This window comes from Oncorhynchus tshawytscha, linkage group LG03 (assembly GCF_018296145.1).
Source record: "Oncorhynchus tshawytscha isolate Ot180627B linkage group LG03, Otsh_v2.0, whole genome shotgun sequence".
Taxonomy (NCBI): Eukaryota; Metazoa; Chordata; class Actinopteri; order Salmoniformes; family Salmonidae; genus Oncorhynchus; species Oncorhynchus tshawytscha.
In genome coordinates this window covers 46,249,561-46,269,673 of record NC_056431.1, presented here as the reverse complement: position 1 = coordinate 46,269,673, position 20,113 = coordinate 46,249,561, and the positions used below count along the sequence as shown (strand labels likewise).

Here is a 20,113-nt window from a genome sequence, read left to right as displayed (position 1 = left end):
AGAGGGCTGAGGGGGTCCCACGACCCAGCAGACCCAATCGGGCTCCCCAGTGAACCAGACACAGTGGGGTCAGGAGGGTCAGTGGGAAGGGGATGTACAGACATCCTCTGGTTGAGGAGCATCCCTGGCTGTCAGTCCTGCAGCCACAAATAATGAACATAATTTAACTGTATGTCCCAGACAGTCCCATGCACTTTGTAGGTTTTTTCTCTCTCTTTTTGTACCATTAAATCAGATTAAACTGGTTTTGTTATCTATTGAGTCAACTAAGACGGTATAGAACAATTCCAAAGACATCAGTAAATCTACTGATTACAGAAGAACACTGCAGGCCTAATGCTGGAAAAACCACCTCAAAGAAAAACAAACCAGGTTTAATATGCTTCCCCCAATAGGAAACCGTCAGTGTAGTAAACCGTCACGTGCTCTTGTCCTATGGTAACTCCTATGCTCATTCACTCAGACTGTACAGCACATGAACACACTGTACATTACTACAACAGACATCACTCTTTCTCTCTCTCTCTACTCTCTCCCTCTCTCTCCCCATCTCTCTCTCGCTCTGAAGCTGTTTTGCAGGTCAGAACCTGCTCATCGACTGATGATGCATGCCACTCAGACACCAGGGGGAAACAAAAGCTCCATTCAGCTGTGGGGATTTACTCTTTAAACTCACATAGATTGGGTGGGCTCAGGTGGACTGAGCTGTGTGTGTGTGTGTGTGTGTGTGCGTGTGTGTGTGTAATGTGTGTGTGAGTGTGCATCATGTAGATTGGGCATGATTTTAGGAAAAATAAGGAAAGATAATGAGATGGGTCAATTTTGCTAGCATGTGTATATGTGACCAAGTGGAGCCCCCTAGTGGGGGAAGGGGTTGGATGTTGAGATAAATGAGGCTGTAAACAATGAGTCAAGTTTCAGTGGTCTACCAACTTTCTGGGAGCTTTTCAACTTGCTGATGTGGCACTTCACTCACATTGGCAAAGGGGGCACAGGCCCGGCACAGCCAAAACAAACAGACAAGCTGAATGCCAGTAGACGAGCTTGGCACACACTGTCTCTCGCTCTTTCGCTCCCTTGAAATGCTGTGCAGTAATAACAAAGTTACAGACTCCCTGCCGTTTCTCGCCCCGGGCGTTGTATGTGCCATTAACAACATAAGCAGTGGGATCTCAGCCTTCCTTTTATGACTGAGGCCATGCCAAAAGTCACTTTTTGTAATCCCCTGACTGGAAGTGGTTGTCTTAACAGGCTTTGTAGCTCTCTTGGAAATGTCACACAGTGTTTCAGGTACAGACCAGTGGCGTCTTGTCACTCCCATTTCACAACATCCCCGGTCAATCAACCTCGTTGGTCCGTTGCTTAAATGAAGGGTGATCACAGATTTAAGAGGGGTGCACTCTGTGTAGTACGGACAAGACCCTAGAATGTTTGTTGACGTGTACCCACAGATACAGACTGCTAGAGTATGTGAGACTCCTCAAATACTATTGTGAAAATGATTGGCAACTTGAAAGATTTGTAGAGATAGCATAGAAGGTCTTAGACAGGTTTTTTTTTAAAGTGATCTGAGACATTTGTCTATAAAAGTCTGTGTTCTACGTAATAAAAAAGACATTAACATTTTATTTGTCACATATTTGACTTGGATTATACGATACCTCCCAATATCCACAGATAGAGTAGCTTTTGATTTTCCTATTGTTAGAAGCACTTCCAACATTTCACTATAGTGGAATTTGTTTTCTTATCAGGCTTTTCCACTGTGGATGAAATGCCACTCCGCAGCCAGAACACTGATCATGTTAAGAAACCCTTAAAGTATTTTTAAAACAAAACAAATGGTATCATTTGGGCTGTTTAGTACTCTTTCTTCTGAAAGTGTTCCCAGGTAGGGAGAAGCCAGGGAATCGTAATCCAGGAGCCTAAAAGTGATTTACTACACACGGTCAGTCACACACATCCACACGTATCATACCATTCTCATTCTCACATAAACAAATCTGCATACTATAGTTTTTACACATATTTAACCCCTTGCAAAATATTGTATATAATGTGTTATTATTTGTCCTGTTTGGAAACGTCTTTGTTTTTTATGACAGATTTGTTTCTTTAATCATCATGCATAGTTGGACTGGTTGTCGCTCATGTTGTCTAAAGAGGAACCCTTTCACAGAGAGAGAGAGAGTATTCACGACTATAATCATTTACAACTACTCGTTTCTATGTAAACTTTTAGTTGTCATTAAAATGGGACAGTTGTGAAAGTTATGAAAGCCAAATCTGTTTGGCAATCTTAGGAATACCTTCTCTATATGTATTACTGGATGTCCTTGTTCATTTTAATTGCGTGTCATAGCAGTTGTTTCCCTGAAGCAGGTCCACATAACTGTGAAGCCCCAGAAATATGAGCCGTTGGTTGGTAGCACAGTCCCATATATATCATGAGAAAGGATTTTCGTGGAATTGGTTTCGTTCAAATTCTTTGATTTCAGGGAGTTGTGGTTTGATCTGATATGATATGGAGTATTGAACCCATCAGGTTGGCCTTGTCTTTGAAATGGGATGGTATGCCTATAATGTCTACAATCAAGCTGCAATAAAACCATTTGCTTATTTGTCTTGCAGCAATGTTACACGGTTCATAAAGCCCTATTATGAAATATGCATAATTCATATTGCAAGGAAAGGCATCCTCCTTAAACCTGGTGCCCATCTGTTTTTCACTCCAGTGAAAACATGGCAGGTTGACTTGTTCAACAACAAAATAAGTCTGGATATTTTTTTTACAGACTAAACATGGATAGCCCATGTTGCTGGTACTTCGACAGATGTGTGCGAACTGGCGTCCAACAATATGTCGTTCAGAGGAAAATAGAAACATTTGAGGTTCAGTCCTGATCATGATTGATGGAATTTCCTCGCAGCACCAGGATTTTCATTTGGGCGATGGCCGGGCTTCAAACCCATTGACCGAGAGCAGCACCATCTCTCATGACGGAATCTTACACAAGCCAGTTGTTTTCACTCAGCGTCACCTAATCCCACTCTGTTTGGCTGTGGTACAGGGACAGGGATGAAGAAATACCCTGCAGGGAGAGAAAAGAAATTATAGAAACTGATTATTGTGTCCGGTAGAATCACATAAGCATTGTGTCTTAGAGACAAACTCTGTGTTTCTGTCCAAAAAAAAGAAAGAGAGGAAGAGGACAGGGGAGAGATAGGGGAGAGATAGGGGGTGTGGTGGATAAATGGGTAATGACAGAGGAGAGGTGAGGAGGACAGTCCGTAAAGGACAGATAAAGCCAGAAGAGAGAGTGACCTTAAAGAGAGGGATTGGCAGATGAGTGAAGAAGGTGTGAAAGTGGGAAGGAAGCCAGTAGAGCAGGTGAGAGGAGTGGAGAGAGGGAGTTGGGTCAGAAAGAGGGAGATAAAGAGAGAGTGGAAAGGGGGAATTGAGGATACAGTAGTGGGAGGGAGGGAGGGAGGGAGGGAGGGAGGAGAGAATGAGTGGCAGGCAGAGTGGAAAAATGTGGAAGAGAGAGATGGGCAGGGATGTGAAGGAGGAGTGGTGAGAAAGGGAGTTGGTATGTTTTACTGAGCGCCAACATATGAGCCCTACTGGAGAACTTGGCTGAGGGAACAAAAACAAAGAAAAAGTGAACCCCAGACTCCCCAGAAACCCCAGACTCCCCAGAAACCCCAGACTCCCCAGAAACCACAGAAACTCCATACTCCCAAGACTCCCCAGAAACCCCAGACTCCCGTGCGTATTGCTTTCAGGATAGCGTGCTGATGTGAGCATGTTTTTCCCCCCCTCTACCGCCCCCCTCTCCCCCTATCCCTCTCCTCCCCTCTCTGTCTGCAGCGACCATGAAGAAAAGCAGTGTCCTGTTTCCCAGTGGGAATGGGCTGAACATTAATGGGATGGAAGCCACAACCTTCTCCAAGGGGGACCTACTACTCCAGGTACAATACAGTACAGTACAGACCACTGACTTCACAGAACCGACAGACAGACAGACAGACAGACAGACAGACAGACAGACAGACAGACAGACAGACAGACAGACAGACAGACAGACAGACAGACAGACAGACAGACAGACAGACAGACAGACAGACAGACAGACAGACAGACAGACAGACAGACAGACAGACAGATAGACAGACAGACAGACAGACAGACAGATGCGTAGTTCAAGAGCCAGACATTGTTTATTTGTTTGTTAATCCAGGTGGATTGAGTTATAATCCAAGACCACCCATTTAGCACGAAGTTCTGATAGGTGAAATATGTTGTCCTGGTGCTTTATGCCAAGGCCTGGTCACGGTTTACTACACTCAACACAGTGAACACTCTCTAGTTCTATAGCACACGGTTTACTACACTCAACACAGTGAACACTCTCTAGCTCTATAGCACACGGTTTACTACACTCAACACAGTGAACACTCTCTAGTTCTATAGCACACGGTTTACTACACTCAACACAGTGAACACTAGTTCTATAGCACACGGTTTACTACACTCAACACAGTGAACACTCTCTAGTTCTATAGCACACGGTTTACTACACTCAACACAGTGGACACTCTAGTTCTATAGCACAAGGTTTACTACACTCAACACAGTGAACACTAGTTCTATAGCACACGGTTTACTACACTCAACACAGTGAACACTAGTTCTATAGCACACGGTTTACTACACTCAACACAGTGAACACTCTCTAGTTCTATAGCACACGGTTTACTACACTCAACACAGTGAACACTCTCTAGTTCTATAGCACACGGTTTACTACACTCAACACAGTGAACACTCTCTAGCTCTATAGCACACGGTTTACTACACTCAACACAGTGAACACTCTCTAGTTCTATAGCACACTGTTTACTACACTCAACACAGTGAACACTCTCTAGTTCTATAGCACACGGTTTACTACACTCAACACAGTGAACACTCTCTAGTTCTATAGCACACGGTTTACTACACTCAACACAGTGAACACTAGTTCTATAGCACACGGTTTACTACACTCAACACAGTGAACACTCTCTAGTTCTATAGCACACGGTTTACTACACTCAACACAGTGAACACTCTCTAGTTCTATAGCACACGGTTTACTACACTCAACACAGTGAACACTCTCTAGTTCTATAGCACACGGTTTACTACACTCAACACAGTGAACACTAGTTCTATAGCACACGGTTTACTACACTCAACACAGTGAACACTCTCTAGTTCTAGAGCACACGGTTTACTACACTCAACACAGTGAACACTCTCTAGTTCTATAGCACACGGTTTACTACACTCAACACAGTGAACACTCTCTAGCTCTATAGCACACGGTTTACTACACTCAACACAGTGAACACTCTCTAGTTCTATAGCACACGGTTTACTACACTCAACACAGTGGACACTCTCTAGTTCTATAGCACAAGGTTTACTACACTCAACACAGTGAACACTCTCTAGTTCTATAGCACACTGTTTACTACACTCAACACAGTGAACACTCTCTAGTTCTATAGCACAAGGTTTACTACACTCAACACAGTGAACACTCTCTAGCTCTATAGCACACGGTTTACTACACTCAACACAGTGAACACTCTCTAGTTCTATAGCACACGGTTTACTACACTCAACACAGTGAACACTCTCTAGTCCTATAGCACACGGTTTACTACACTCAACACAGTGAACACTCTCTAGTTCTATAGCACAAGGTTTACTACACTCAACACAGTGAACACTCTCTAGTTCTATAGCACACTGTTTACTACACTCAACACAGTGAACACTCTCTAGCTCTATAGCACACGGTTTACTACACTCAACACAGTGAACACTCTCTAGTTCTATAGCACACGGTTTACTACACCCAACACAGTGGACACTCTCTAGTTCTATAGCACAAGGTTTACTACACTCAACACAGTGAACACTCTCTAGTTCTATAGCACAAGGTTTACTACACTCAACACAGTGAACACTAGTTCTATAGCACACGGTTTACTACACTCAACACAGTGAACACTCTCTAGTTCTATAGCACACGGTTTACTACACTCAACACAGTGGACACTCTAGTTCTATAGCACAAGGTTTACTACACTCAACACAGTGAACACTAGTTCTATAGCACACGGTTTACTACACTCAACACAGTGAACACTAGTTCTATAGCACACGGTTTACTACACTCAACACAGTGAACACTCTAGTTCTATAGCACACGGTTTACTACACTCAACACAGTGAACACTCTCTAGTTCTATAGCACACGGTTTACTACACTCAACACAGTGAACACTAGTTCTATAGCACACGGTTTACTACACTCAACACAGTGAACACTCTCTAGTTCTATAGCACACTGTTTACTACAATCAACACAGTGAACACTCTCTAGTTCTATAGCACACTGTTTACTACACTCAACACAGTGAACACTCTCTAGTTCTATAGCACAAGGTTTACTACACTCAACACAGTGAACACTAGTTCTATAGCACACGGTTTACTACACTCAACACAGTGGACACTCTCTAGTTCTATAGCACATGGTTTACTACACTCAACACAGTGAACACTCTCTAGTTCTATAGCACACTGTTTACTACACTCAACACAGTGAACACTCTCTAGTTCTATAGCACACTGTTTACTACAATCAACACAGTGAACACTCTCTAGCTCTATAGCACACTGTTTACTACACTCAACACAGTGAACACTCTCTAGTTCTATAGCACACGGTTTACTACACTCAACACAGTGAACACTCTCTAGTTCTATAGCACACTGTTTACTACACTCAACACAGTGAACACTCTCTAGTTCTATAGCACACTGTTTACTACACTCAACACAGTGAACACTCTCTAGTTCTATAGCACACTGTTTACTCACGCTCACATGTCAGGTACACTTTCGCACCGGGAGATGAATGGCATGTTTGGGTTTCTTCTCTCACGACGGAGGCTGTTATGATCATCAGTCAATGCTGAGGGATCTGTGAAGGCAGAGTATCAGAGGCAGATAGCAAGTAAACAGGTTGCCAGATTATAATACCGCCAGATAAACAAAATGTCCTCTTCAATGAAGTACTCTAATTGATGTGTTTGTGGATGAGGCTCGACTACAGTGAAAGTGAGAGGACGATCAGCATGTATGTGTGTGCGTGCTTGTGTGCCTGTTGGTTTGTGTATGCGTGCGTGCATGCGCCATGTTTGTGCATGTGTGAGAGTGTGTATAGAAGTGAGTGTGTTACTGTTTTAACACTGTATTCTTCCAGGCTCTGAATGGCTTTGTGCTGGTGGTCACAGCTGAAGGACATGTGTTCTATGCCTCTCCTACTATCCAAGACTACCTGGGCTTCCATCAGGTAACACCTCCAACATCTGTAGCATAACACAACTGCAACATCACATATGTAAACCGTGCTCCTCATCACTGCATAACCTCACCACTTTCTGCCTTTGTAAAAAAATAATGACCGGGTGTCGTGCAGATTAATATTGAAATACGAAGGCAAGACATTTGAATGAAGGAAACAGATTAAATCTAGGAAGTAGGGGGATGAAGTGGGCTTTTGTTGAGTTTCTGCTCAGGCTAGTTGAATCCCTTTGAGAATGAATCTTCTAAGAGACAGAGAACCAAAGGCAACATTTGTTGTTAATCAATGTGAGCAAGGCAGTGCACCATCTTTGCTGGAGAGCTACGGCCCACTGCATAACTTGGTAACAATCCAGATTTCCATTTATCATCAAGGAAAGCGAATGTGCAACTCAACGACCCGTTAACTCATCAAAATAGGCAGGTGTTGAAGGAAGCGTCTTGTAGCAAATTTGCAGTTGCTCTTTGCCTTTTTTTCCTGGAAATGATCGTTTGAGAATTCCTTATATAACCATGATCATGACATTCTTTTCCGCAGACGAAGAGAAATCCCATTGTTGTGGAGGTGCTGGTCAACTTCTACTCCCATACTGAGCTATATGATCTATTGTAGCACATGTGCTTTGTGTTAGCCATGCCTTCTGTCATTACTGCTACTGCGTCTATACAGTTCCGCGAAGCCCACAAGAAAGTGACGTATAGCTGGGGTAATGCTTTGATCCTTTTGTCATTGCTGCCGCAAACATATAGTAAGATTACAGACTTACAACTCAGTACTGAGGCATACATTTTCAAACGTATGTGGCGAACCCTATGGCCTATGTTATAGTAACTTGCAACTGAGCATAAGGTACTGTATATAGTATAGAGTCTATTCAGTGTTGACAGGTAACTATGATGCCCCACTGAGAGGGATGCCCGTCTTAATACAATCCGTTGGAGTTTAGCACAACAAACACACACAGAGCTTACTTCTGCCACAAATTAGAAGTCTTTATAGTAGTTGGATTATATTTAGAGTTACAGTTCACACGAAGCCTTTCGCATTGCTTTTCAGTAGAAATTCATTCAAAATACAGGTTACTGCCAAAATCAACTTGACTATTGAGAGATACAAAGTATATTGAAAGCAGATGCTTCCACACCGGTGAGTTAATTAAGCAATTAAAACACACCATCATGTTTAGGGTCACGTATAAAAATGCCCAGTTGCCCATTATTTTGGCTACCATGGTTAGAAGAAGAGATCTCAGTGAGTTTGAAAAAGGGGTTTCAAAGGAGCATAGGGAGCTTAAAGGATGTGTGTGTGTGTGTGTGTGTGTGTGTGTGTGTGTGTGTGTGTGTGTGTGTGTGTGTGTGTGTGTGTGTGTGTGTGTGTGTGTGTGTGTGTGTGTGTGTGTGTGTGTGTGTGTGTCTCGATCACCAGATCTCAACCCATTTGAACAATTATGGGAGATTCTGGAGCGGCACCTGAGACCACGTTTTCTACCACCATAAATAAAACAAATGAGGGAATTTCTTGTGGAAGAATGGTGTTGCGTACCTCCAATAGAGTTCCAGACACTTGAAGAATCTATGCCAAGGCCGATTAAACCCGTTCTCTCGGCTCGTGGTGGCCCAACGCCCTATTAAGACACTTTATGTTGGTGTTTCCTTTATTTTGACAGTTACCTGTATATCAGTGCCATCTGACAATGTGATGTTACTCTGTTGGTTTGAAGAGTCCACTATGGCTTTGACCACAAACCGCATTGTTCCTCTTGTTCTGAAGAGAGCGCCAGAATTCTAAATTCTAAGTGAATCCGAGGAAACCAGAAACAAACAGTGTCCAGGACCCACTTTAGTCTTGTGGCTTCAGGGTTTGTTTGCTTAATAACAGACATAAGCTGAGCTCCATTACATTGCCGTTATAGTTTCTCAGTGGTGGGCAGCACAGTTGCATTTCCTATTTTAGGTCCTTCTTAAGGCTCCTATTAGTTGTCCATTCCAGCGGAGGCCAGGCTACTTGTGAAGTACACATGTCATTAAGTAACCCTGATATGGCCTGTAGACACCATTATTATTATGTGTCTACCATAATAATTGAGGCTACAGCCATAGTCATAAACTACACCTAAAGGAAAACCATACAAAAACGATATTTTGGTATTTGTTTCATTAGTCCATTGTTGACATAGTCCCAAAATGTTTTGCATGTCAGCAATCAAGTTTTCAAGATATATAACCTTCAAAATACATAAATAAAGCTGTAATGAAGCGTCATACCGGCTGTATTTCCTGTATTTTGAAAGTTTTACACTGAGTGTACAAAACATTAGGAACACCTTCCTAATATTGAGTTGCACCCCCCCTTTAGCCCTCAGAACAGCATCAAACCTTCTGTACAAGGTGTCCAAAGCGTTCCACAGGGATACTGGCCCATGTTGACTCCAATGCTTCCTACAGTTGTGTCAAGTTGCCTGGATGTCCTTGGGGTGGTGGACCATTCTTGATACACACAGGAAACTGTTAAGCATGAAAAACCCAGCAGCGTGGCAGTTCTTGACACACTCACACTGGTGCGCCTGGCACCTACTACCATATCCTGTTTTAAGGCACTTGAGTATTTCGTCTTGCCCATTCCCCATCTGAATGGCACACGTACACAATCCATTTCTCAATTGTTTTAAAGCTTAAAAATCCTTCTTTAACCTGTCTCCTCCTCTTCATCTACACTGATTGAAGTGGGTATAACAGGTGACATCAACAAGGGATCATAGCTTTCACCTCGATTCACCTGGTCAGTCTACGTCGAGGAAACAGCAGGTGTTCCTAATGTTTTATACAATTGGTATATAAATTGAAAACTTGATTGCTGACATGCAAAACAATTTGGGACTATATCAACAATGGACCAATGAAACAAATACCAAAATATAGTTTTTGCAGTGGAATTGTCTTTTAACTTTGATAGAGTACAATCGTTGAGTTTGCCCTCTCTCTTTGTCTGTCTGTAGTCAGACGTGGTTCACCAGAGTGTGTTTGAGCTGATCCACACAGACGACAGAGCCACGTTCAGACGACAGCTTCACTTTGCCCTCAACCCCAAGCCCTTTGACCCAGAGCAGGGAGGAGACGGTGAGTGATCTGGAGGGAATGGTTTGTGGCAAGTTTGGGTCGTTTTTTTCAGTGAATTTTTGTGTAAGTCATCGATTGATGTCAATGGGAGCCTGTTCAAGCTAGGTGTGTATATTTCAAGTTAAGTTTTGCCCCATGTTTTTGATGATAAGCTCTCATTATACAATCTTTCACCCTGTTTTTTATGTTCAGGCATGGCAAGCAGCAGTGACATCACCAGGAACATTGTGACATATAACCCTGAGCAGCTCCCCCCAGAGAACTCCTCCTTCCTGGAGAGGAACTTTGTGTGTCGCTTCCGCTGCCTCCTGGACAACTCCTCTGGCTTCCTGGTGAGTCTCTCATCTATAGGGCTGTAGAGAAAACATCCACTTTGTACTGTCACCAGAAAGTACTTCATACACTTTATTGTGTCCTAAGAACTAGGGTTGCAAAGCTACCGATCATTTACCAAAGTTAGTAGAATATTTAGTCATTTTGGTAAATAACAGAACCTCTATGGCAATCTATTGTAACTTTGGTAATTTATACTTGAATAACTTTGAATAACTTTGGGGCGGCAGGTAACCTCGTGGTTAGAGCGTTGGACTAGTAACCGAAATGTTGCAAGATCGAATCCCCGAGCTGACATGGTAAAAATCTGTCATTCTGCCCCTGAACAAGACCCACTGTTCCTAGGTTGTCATTGTAAATAAGAATTTGTTGTTAACTGTCTTGCCTAGTTAAATAAAGGTAAAATATATATTTATTTCATATATAGTAGAATTTTTTTGATATCTGTGTCCATATTGTCCATGGGTTTCTAGTAGAAAGACCATATGGTTTGAGAGAATATAGTCTAATTAATGAAAAGTATACAGTGGGGCAAAAAAGTATTTAGTCAGCCACCAATTGTGCAAGTTCTCCCACTTAAAAAGATGAGAGAGGCCTGTAATTTTCATCATAGGTACACTTCAAATATGACAGACAAAATGAGAGAAAAAATCCAGAAAATTACATTGTAGGATTTTTAATAAAGTTATTAGCAAATTATGGTGGAAAATAAGTATTTGGTCACCTACAAACAAGCAAGATTTCTGGCTCTCACAGACCTATAACTTCTTCTTTAAGAGGCTCCTCTGTCCTCCACTCGTTACCTGTATTAATTGCACCTGTTTGAACTTGTTATCAGTATAAAAGACACCTGTCCACAACCTCAAACAGTCACACTCCAAACTCCACTATGGCCAAGACCAAAGAGCTATCAAAGGACACCAGAAACAAAATTGTAGACCTGCACCAGGCTGGGAAGACTGAATCTGCAATAGGTAAGCAGCTTGGTTTGAAGAAGTCAACTGTGGGAGCAATTATTAGGAAATGGAAGACATACAAGACCACTGATAATCTCCCTTGATCTGTGGCTCCACGCAAGATCTCACCCCGTGGGGTCAAAATGATCACAAGAACGGTGAGCAAAAATCCCAGGACCACACGGGGGACCAAAGTGAATGACCTACAGTGAGCTGGGACCAAAGTAACAAAGCCTACCATCAGCAAGGGCATTGAAGATGAAACGTGGCTGGGTCTTTCAGCATGACAATGATCCCAAACACACCGCCCGGGCAACGAAGGAGTGGCTTTGTAAGAAGCATTTCAAGGTCCTGGAGTGGCCTAGCCAGTCTCCAGATCTCAACGCCATAGAAAATCTTTGGAGGGAGTTGAAAGTCCGTGTTGCCCAGCAACAGACCCAAAACATCACTGCTCTAGAAGAGATCTGCATGGAGGAATGGGCCAAAATACCAGCAACAGTGTGTGAAAACCTTGTGAAGACTTACAGAAAACGTTTGACCTCTGTCATTGCCAACAAAGGGTATATAACAACGTATTGAGATAAACTTTTGTTATTGACCAAATACTTATTTTCCACCATCATTTGCAAATAAATTCATAAAAAAATCTTTCATGTGATTTTCTGGATTTTTTTTTTCTCATTTTGTCTGTCATAGTTGAAGTGTACCTATGATGAAAATTACAGGCATCTCATCTTTTTAAGTGGGAGAACTTGCACAATTGGTGGCTAACTAAATACTTTTTCCCCCACTGTATATTAATCGACAATGGCATTATTTTAAATTATCAAATCGTACAATGATTGACTTTTTCACCAAATATTGAAAACAAATACATATTGACATACAGTACATTGTAGAATAATAGTGAAGACATCAAAACTATGAAATAACACATGGAATCATGTAGTAAACAAACAAGTGTTAAACAAATCAAAATATTTTAGATTTTAGATTCAACGTTTCCACCCTTTGCCTTGACAGCTTTGCACACTCTTGGCATTCTCTCAACCAGCTTCACCTGGAATGCTTTTCCAACCATCTTGTCAGAGTTCTGATGGAGCACTCCATCACTCTCCTTCTTGGTCAAATAGCCCTTACACAGCCTGGAGGTGTGTTGGGTCATTGTCCTGTTGAAAACAATTGATCGTTCCACTAAGAACAAACCAGATGGCATGGCGTATCGCTGCAGAATGCTGGTTCAGTGTGCCTTGAATTTTAAATATATCACAGACAGTATCTCCAGCAAAGCACCCCCACACCATCACATCACCTCCTCCGTGCTTCACAGTGGGAACCACATATGCAGAGATCATCCGTTCACCCACTCTGCTTCTCACAAAGACATGGTGGTTTGAACCAAAAATCTCACTGGTCTAATGTCCATTGCTCGTGTTTCTTGGCCCAAGCAAGCCTCTTCTTGTTATTGGTGTCCTTTAGTAGTGGTTTCTTTGCAGCAATTCGACCATAAAGGCCTGAGTCACACAGTCCCCTCTGAACAGTTGAGCAGCAGAGGTAAATCTAGGTCTTCCTGTGGCGGGCATCATGAGAGCCAGTTTCATCATAGCGCTTGATGGTTTTTGCGACAGTACTTGAAGAAACTTTCAAAGTTTTTAAAATGTTCCGGATTGACTGACCTTCATGTCTTAAAGTAATGATGGACTGTCGTTTCTGTTTGCTTATTTGAGCTGTTCTTGCCATAAAATGGACTTGGTCTTTTACCAAATAGGGCTATCTTCTGTATTCCATCCCTCCCTTGTCACAACACTGATTGATTCAAACACATTAAGAAGGAAATAAATTCCACAAATTGACTTTTAACAAGGCCCACCTGATGATTGAAATGCATTCCAGGTGACTACCTCATGAAGCAGGTTGATAGAATGCCAAGAGTGTGCAAAGCTGTCGTTAAGGCAAAGGGTGGCTACTTTGAAGAATCTCACATTTAACATAGGAGTATGTGTGCCCAAACTGGTACTGTAGTAAAATAAATAAATAAGTCTGTAAAAAAAAAAGATGAAGGTTATATCATGCTGAAAGCCTCATATTAAAAACACCAATGTTATTCACTATTCACTATAAGTTGATGGTTTATATTTTGGATAATGTTTAACAGCTTTGTTATTCTATTTTTTGTGTGTAAATAATCTTAGTTAATGATTTTATATATTTGACATGTGATTCGGCCAGATTCGACCAGAGGGCCATTCATAATTACAGAAACTAGTGATAATCTGAAGTACCCAAAAGGGCCACTAGATGTCTTGTGATGGATTACATCAAATCCTTGAAAGTTACCAGAATTCTGGTAGTTTACTGGTAAGCTTTGAAAGTTTCCAGTAATATACCCTCCCTTTGCTACCCTAATAATAACACATACCAGCACCGTTGATCAATATGACAGTGTACAGTGAGTGGTGGATCTTGGCAAAGTTTGGCTAAACTTTTTATACAGTCACCAGCCAAGTTTCTGAGTCTAACATCCTTTGTTCTCCTCATATTCAGGCTCTGAACTTCCAGGGGCGTCTCAAGTTCCTCCATGCCCAGAGCATGCTGGGGGATGACGGGACACGCAGCCAGCCCAACCTGGGCCTGTTCACCATCGCCACCCCTGTCCAAAACCCGTCCATTTTGGAGATCAGAACTAAGACAATCTTCTTCCAGACCAAACACAAGCTCGACTTCACCCCCATGGGTGTTGATGCCAGGTGACTCTAAAGGCCTGAAACTAGTTCTCACTGGGTCCCAAAAAGTTGGAAGCTTTGGCCTACATTTAGGAAAGATGTATGTTAGTATTTAACCTGTGCCTTGATCAAATGTATGACTTTTTAAAAATTCTTGTCACAATTTCACTTATATATTCAACATGTTTGAGGGATGACTTCACAGGTGAACATGTGTTATGTGCTGTAATTTCCACTCATGCTCATATGGTGTGCCCTGTCTTGTCATCTCTCTACAGGGGGAAGGTTGTCCTGGGCTACTCAGAGATGGAGTTGTGTATGAGAGGCTCTGGTTATCAGTTCATCCATGCAGCTGATATGATGTACTGCGCAGACAACCATGTCAGAAGTAGGTTTTCTTCATCCTTTATAATAACTCTTTATTCGTTTGATCAATATTTTTTTGCAGATTTATCTAATGCTATGAATCTTCTTCTCTCAGTGATTAAGACAGGAGAGAGTGGTCTGACCACATTCAGACTGCTTCAGAAGACTGGGTGCTGGGTCTGGGTCCAGGCCAATGCCAGGCTCGTCTACAAAGGTGGAAGACCTGACTTCATCATCGCACGCCAGAGAGCTTTGCTGTGAGTTATCTGCAATATGTCTGTATCATAATTTTTTATTGTTTCTCAAAATATATGATTGCATATTCATTCATTCAGTCATTCATACATATGATACAGTAATTCCGAGGGAGAGGAGCATTTACACCAGAGGAAGATGCAGCTGCCCTTCAGCTTCACCACCGGGGAGGCCCTGCTGTACGAGACCGGCCCCACTCTGGATGCCACTGACTTCCAAACCAACTCCCCAAAAATCCGCAAGGTGGAGTCTCTGGACCCCCAGTCTCTGCTGGGCTCCTTACTGAAGCAAGATGAGTCCGTCTACACCCAGCCCCAGGAGCCTCAGCTACCCATAGACCAGGCATTCATGGACAGCCGAGCGCTCACCAATGTGGCCTGTAACTCCTGGCAGAGTAACATGGAGCCCCAGGGGCCCGACGGGGATGATGATGGTGACGGCCCCAGTGAGGTGAAGCAGAAGGGGGCGGTGGTGGCCATGATAGACGCCCTGGAGAAGATGGCACGAGATGGGGACCTGTGTGAGGCGCTGCAGGGGCTGGACGTGGACGCGGCCGAGCTGATGGAGTGGGAGAGTGCCCTCCTCAGGCTGAGCCAGGAATCCAACGGGACTGGGGGCGGGGATTCCTCCCCGGAGCTGGATGACATCATGACCAATGACATCTTCTCTTACGTGGAGGAAGCCTTGTTCAAGGAGAGCAGTGAGGGTAGCGGTAACCCCCCCAACTGCTCCATTATGGTCAACAACAACCCTAACCTAAACCTGTTCACAGAGGTGTTTAACAACAACAACCAGGATGGACCATTCACAGGAATGGTCAGCCCTACAGGTGTAGGACAGTGCAAGCCCGGGTTGCTTGACAGCCGCAGCTTTATCCATAATGGCTCCCCAGTGAACAGTCTAAATGGTCAGGTAACAGGCAATGGACCAGATGGTTTGGCAGGACAGAACCAGGCAGGACCACACCAGGTGTTCAACAGCACCCAGAGGCTCTCCCACTTTGGCCCCCAGATCCCTCAGATGGACCTGAACATCCCCACCCTGCAGCAGCTACAGCTCAATGACATCTTCGCCCCCTCTCTGGAGCTCCCCGAGCTCAGTATCCCACACAGCTCAGGCCAGAACGGGGCTGTTACGTTTTGCACCAACATGGCTGGATCCTGTGCTCAGGCACCAAACAACCACATGGGAAGCCCTCAGGGTATCACTGGCCGGGTCCACTCTAACCAGCCACCTCCACAGTTTTTCACTCATAATGGCTTGCCAGCTACAATGGCACCAAACGGACCACAACAGATCTCTGTTCCGCAGTCCAACCATGTAGCACCTAGTCTGGTGGATGGCTGGGCATCCATGATTCCCAGTAATGCCTTTGTTTCACCCCAGATTGAATCTAGCAATCTTAATCTATCTAATCCCCTTCCGACTGCTTGCCTTCAGGGAAACAGTGCACCATTTCAGTCACTCAAAATCCAGAGAGTTCAGCAGTGGCCCCAGAACCAGCAGCAGCTGCCACCCCCAGCCAGCATAATACAGAATGGAATAATGGCAAATGGACACACATTCATCCCTGACTGTCACAGTCAAGACACAGAGACGCAAAGAGTCCCTCTCACAGGCCTTTGGCCACAGAACCCCAACAGACTGTACCACCAAACTCAGCATGGGGGATTGGCCAATGGCCAGCCTGCTCCATCCAGTAGCTGCATGTTTGAGAACATCTCACCCCCCCTACCTAATGGAAATAGCCACGTGGATGGCACCAGGCTGGCCCCCACGTTGTCTGTATGCCAGAGTAGGATGGTGGACCCCCAGGACCAGAGTCCTCCACAGGGCTCTTGCTACTTCCAGTGGGGCCCCAGTGAGCCGGTGGTGGGCACGTCAGCCGTCATCCAGGACAGCGCAAGCACCAGCCCCCCGTCTCGCCCGCTGGTGGCCAACATAACCACCCCTGAGGGCCTACTGGCCATGCAGCAGTACCTGGCTGGATGCAGCGGAGTCGGACAGACACAGGTAACTAAGCACCCTCTCATCCTCTGCTGCTACTGTTATGGATGGAGCAGTGATTTTTTTTCCTTACCAAATGAACTGGTTTTCACACAGATAGGAAAACTCAGGGCACTAAATAGTTATGAAATAATTTCTTGATAGGAATCATTTTTACTTTATGATATGAAACTTTATGAAACAAGCCAGGCATCTGATTCTATCTTTTGTCATACTTTTTCCCCCAACAGATTCCAAGCCTCCCTGTCATAGACAGCAATGGAATATTCTCTTTACCACCCCTTGTAAATGGATCCATGTGCTTTACAGAGCACAACCAAATCAACTATTGCAACTTCTAAACATGCGTCACATTGCCTTACGAGGTACAAATGGCAGACAGAGAGAGGAGGAAGCCATCCATGAATCTATTCATCCTTCCATCTGTACGCTTTCACTTACAACCCTCTGCCTTAAGAGATGTCTCAGTGAGGGTGTTGTGAATACAAGCCATCCCCTCATCATGTGTGGTCAAACACACCATCCCATCTCCCCATATCAGTGTTTGCAGTAAATACAAGGACTCCTTTAATTACCCCTTGTCACCTCTGTCAGCAATGGAACAAAAAGCGGCAACTTCAAATTGAACTGGTTTTCTTTGTGTTTTTGCATTGTCTTCGGTTTTGTTTGCTGATGCCGTGCCTTTGTTTTTATTACTGTGTAACAACCATTTCTGTCACAACTTGTTTGTTTAATTGCCTTCAATGATATGAATGAAGTATGAATCCTCACTAGTGCATTTGGCTGCCGTTATAATGGCTGGCGCTACATGGCTTTTTAAGGTCATGACCAATTCCCAAAGTGATATTCTCATGAAGCAAGCCGTATTCATTTTTTTCCAAACGTTTGTTTCTTGTGCACTTACATTATAGTCGGATGGTGATAGGACACCATTCAAGTTTTCACTCATGGGAAAACAAAACAAAATACTAATGTTGTACACAAAAATAAAGTCGTAACAAACATTTTTGTATGGAGTGTAAATACAGAAATTGAATCTATATTCTTATATAAAGACATTATGTAAAACGATGTGAGTGCACTTGTGTTTATGACTGTGATGAATATGACTATGTTTACAGCGTGTGTGTGCAAAGGCGTTCGTGTGTGTTTGTGTTCTCTTCTTCTGGAGAGTGAATGAAGCAGTGTACAAATGTCCCGTGGAACTCAGTTGGTAGAGCATGGCACTTGCAACGCCAGGGTTGTGGGTTTGATTCCCAAGGGGGACCAGTATGAAAATGTATGGACTCAATACTGTAAGTCGCTCTGGACAAGAGCATCTGCTAAATTACTCAAATGTAAATGTCCTAATAGACATTCTGAGGAAAAGATGATGTATTTCATTGAAATGTCTGCATTGGTTGCAGAGTAGGCAGTATGACTAACCATGCAAGGCATGTGCTTTCAGATGATACCCCTTGTAATGCTATTGGTATCCAAAAGTCATTACAGTTTGACAATACTCTGATGCAGTATGTCGATAATGTTATATCAATGGTAGTAAACCCTTTGTTTGTTTTTCTTTGCTTTTGTTTTATTTTGGTATCATCTAAACTTCACTAAGCCATACGCTAACTTCTTATTGTCATAACACTAACTGTGGAGGAATGCGGGCCCTAATGCTGAATCTATAAGAGACGCAGAAGTCCTATAAGGACTAGTATAGTAACCATAGTTACTACGGACATGGGACTAGAAGTCGAACTTCCCACGAGGCTGCCATGATGACTCCGCATATTCAACAAATGGAACTCCATGTCAGTCAATGATTGACAGAAAGATGGCAGATCCTCCCAATTTCAATGTCCCCTGACACTGAAGGCTCCCGTCATCACTCATCTCTTGTCTCCCTCAGAGGGCTCTGAGACTAAATCAATATGGCCACCCACCTTTCATTTCCTTTGACCTACTTCCTCATTCTGCTCATATGACAGGGCAAGATAGATGAGAGGAATATGGAGGAAACTAAACCCGGCCAACTAGAGGGCCTCTCCTGCCAAACTGCTCTCACCATTTCAGCTCGCTCAGCTCAGTAAGGCAGAGGAAAGTACATATAGTAAAGGGAGCTATTCTATGTATTGGGTATATTCACATTTAGCTTTGGCTTTTAAAATTGTATTTAGTAATTGTTCTTGTTGCTTTAACCAGCTGATATACAAGCTTTCAAAGTGCCTGCCTTGAAATGTTGACAAAGTTTCTCGTATCAAAGCTTATATAAAAGAAAGGGAAGGGTATGCTATACAGTATACTGTATATTAGCCCTGAGCCATGTAGCTATTCTTTAAGCGCACTCTTCAACAGTCTTCAACATCAGGCAGTTGCAGAGTTCAGCATCAATATATTATGAATATTTACATTTTTGCATTTGTTGGTTGTATGTTTGTTTATTTGTATGTTTTGTTATTATGTCTAGTGGCCTTACAACATCTGTTAGACAGGTATTCTCTTTGTAAGCCTTTATTTCCACAGAAATATATAATTTAGTGTAGTTCACTTGTATTTAGCCAAGTATAGTGTATGCAATGTATTGATAATTACCAACTTACTTGTTACCATTTGTTTCTTAATTGTACAATTCAATTTCATATTAAAAATATTCCTAATAACTTACTGCTGTGTTACTTGGTCATTGTTAAAGTGAAATACTCCTGTTAGCCACTGGAGGGTGCATCTCTTCACTGTTGACTGAATAACAATCATCTCACTGGCCTATGTAAACAGTGCAATGAGAAGACTCATGACTCATGTTTAGGATTTCCACTAGGGAATGGGGATACCTAGTCAGTCGCTCAATTGAATGCATTCAACCAAAATTTTACCTAGCCCCTCTGAATCAGAGAGGTGCGGGGGGGCTGCCTTTATCGACGTCATCAATGCCCGGGGAGCAGTTG

The 20,113-nt window shown here is 43.1% G+C and overlaps 1 protein-coding gene across 1 annotated transcript in view; it reads left to right on the top strand.

Moving 5' to 3' along the window:
* The window catches only part of LOC112237339 (aryl hydrocarbon receptor), a 50,615-nt gene extending 30,783 nt beyond the window's left edge, over window positions 1-19,832 (top strand). The window contains exons 3-11 of the mRNA XM_024405930.2: window positions 3,872-3,972; window positions 7,326-7,415; window positions 10,423-10,543; window positions 10,736-10,875; window positions 14,377-14,579; window positions 14,834-14,943; window positions 15,037-15,178; window positions 15,278-17,189; window positions 17,414-19,832. Coding sequence (XP_024261698.2) covers window positions 3,872-3,972; window positions 7,326-7,415; window positions 10,423-10,543; window positions 10,736-10,875; window positions 14,377-14,579; window positions 14,834-14,943; window positions 15,037-15,178; window positions 15,278-17,189; window positions 17,414-17,524 — 2,930 coding nt within the window. The 3' untranslated portion in view covers window positions 17,525-19,832. The remainder of the gene's footprint in view (window positions 1-3,871; window positions 3,973-7,325; window positions 7,416-10,422; window positions 10,544-10,735; window positions 10,876-14,376; window positions 14,580-14,833; window positions 14,944-15,036; window positions 15,179-15,277; window positions 17,190-17,413) is intronic.
* The last annotated feature ends 281 nt before the right edge of the window (window positions 19,833-20,113 follow it).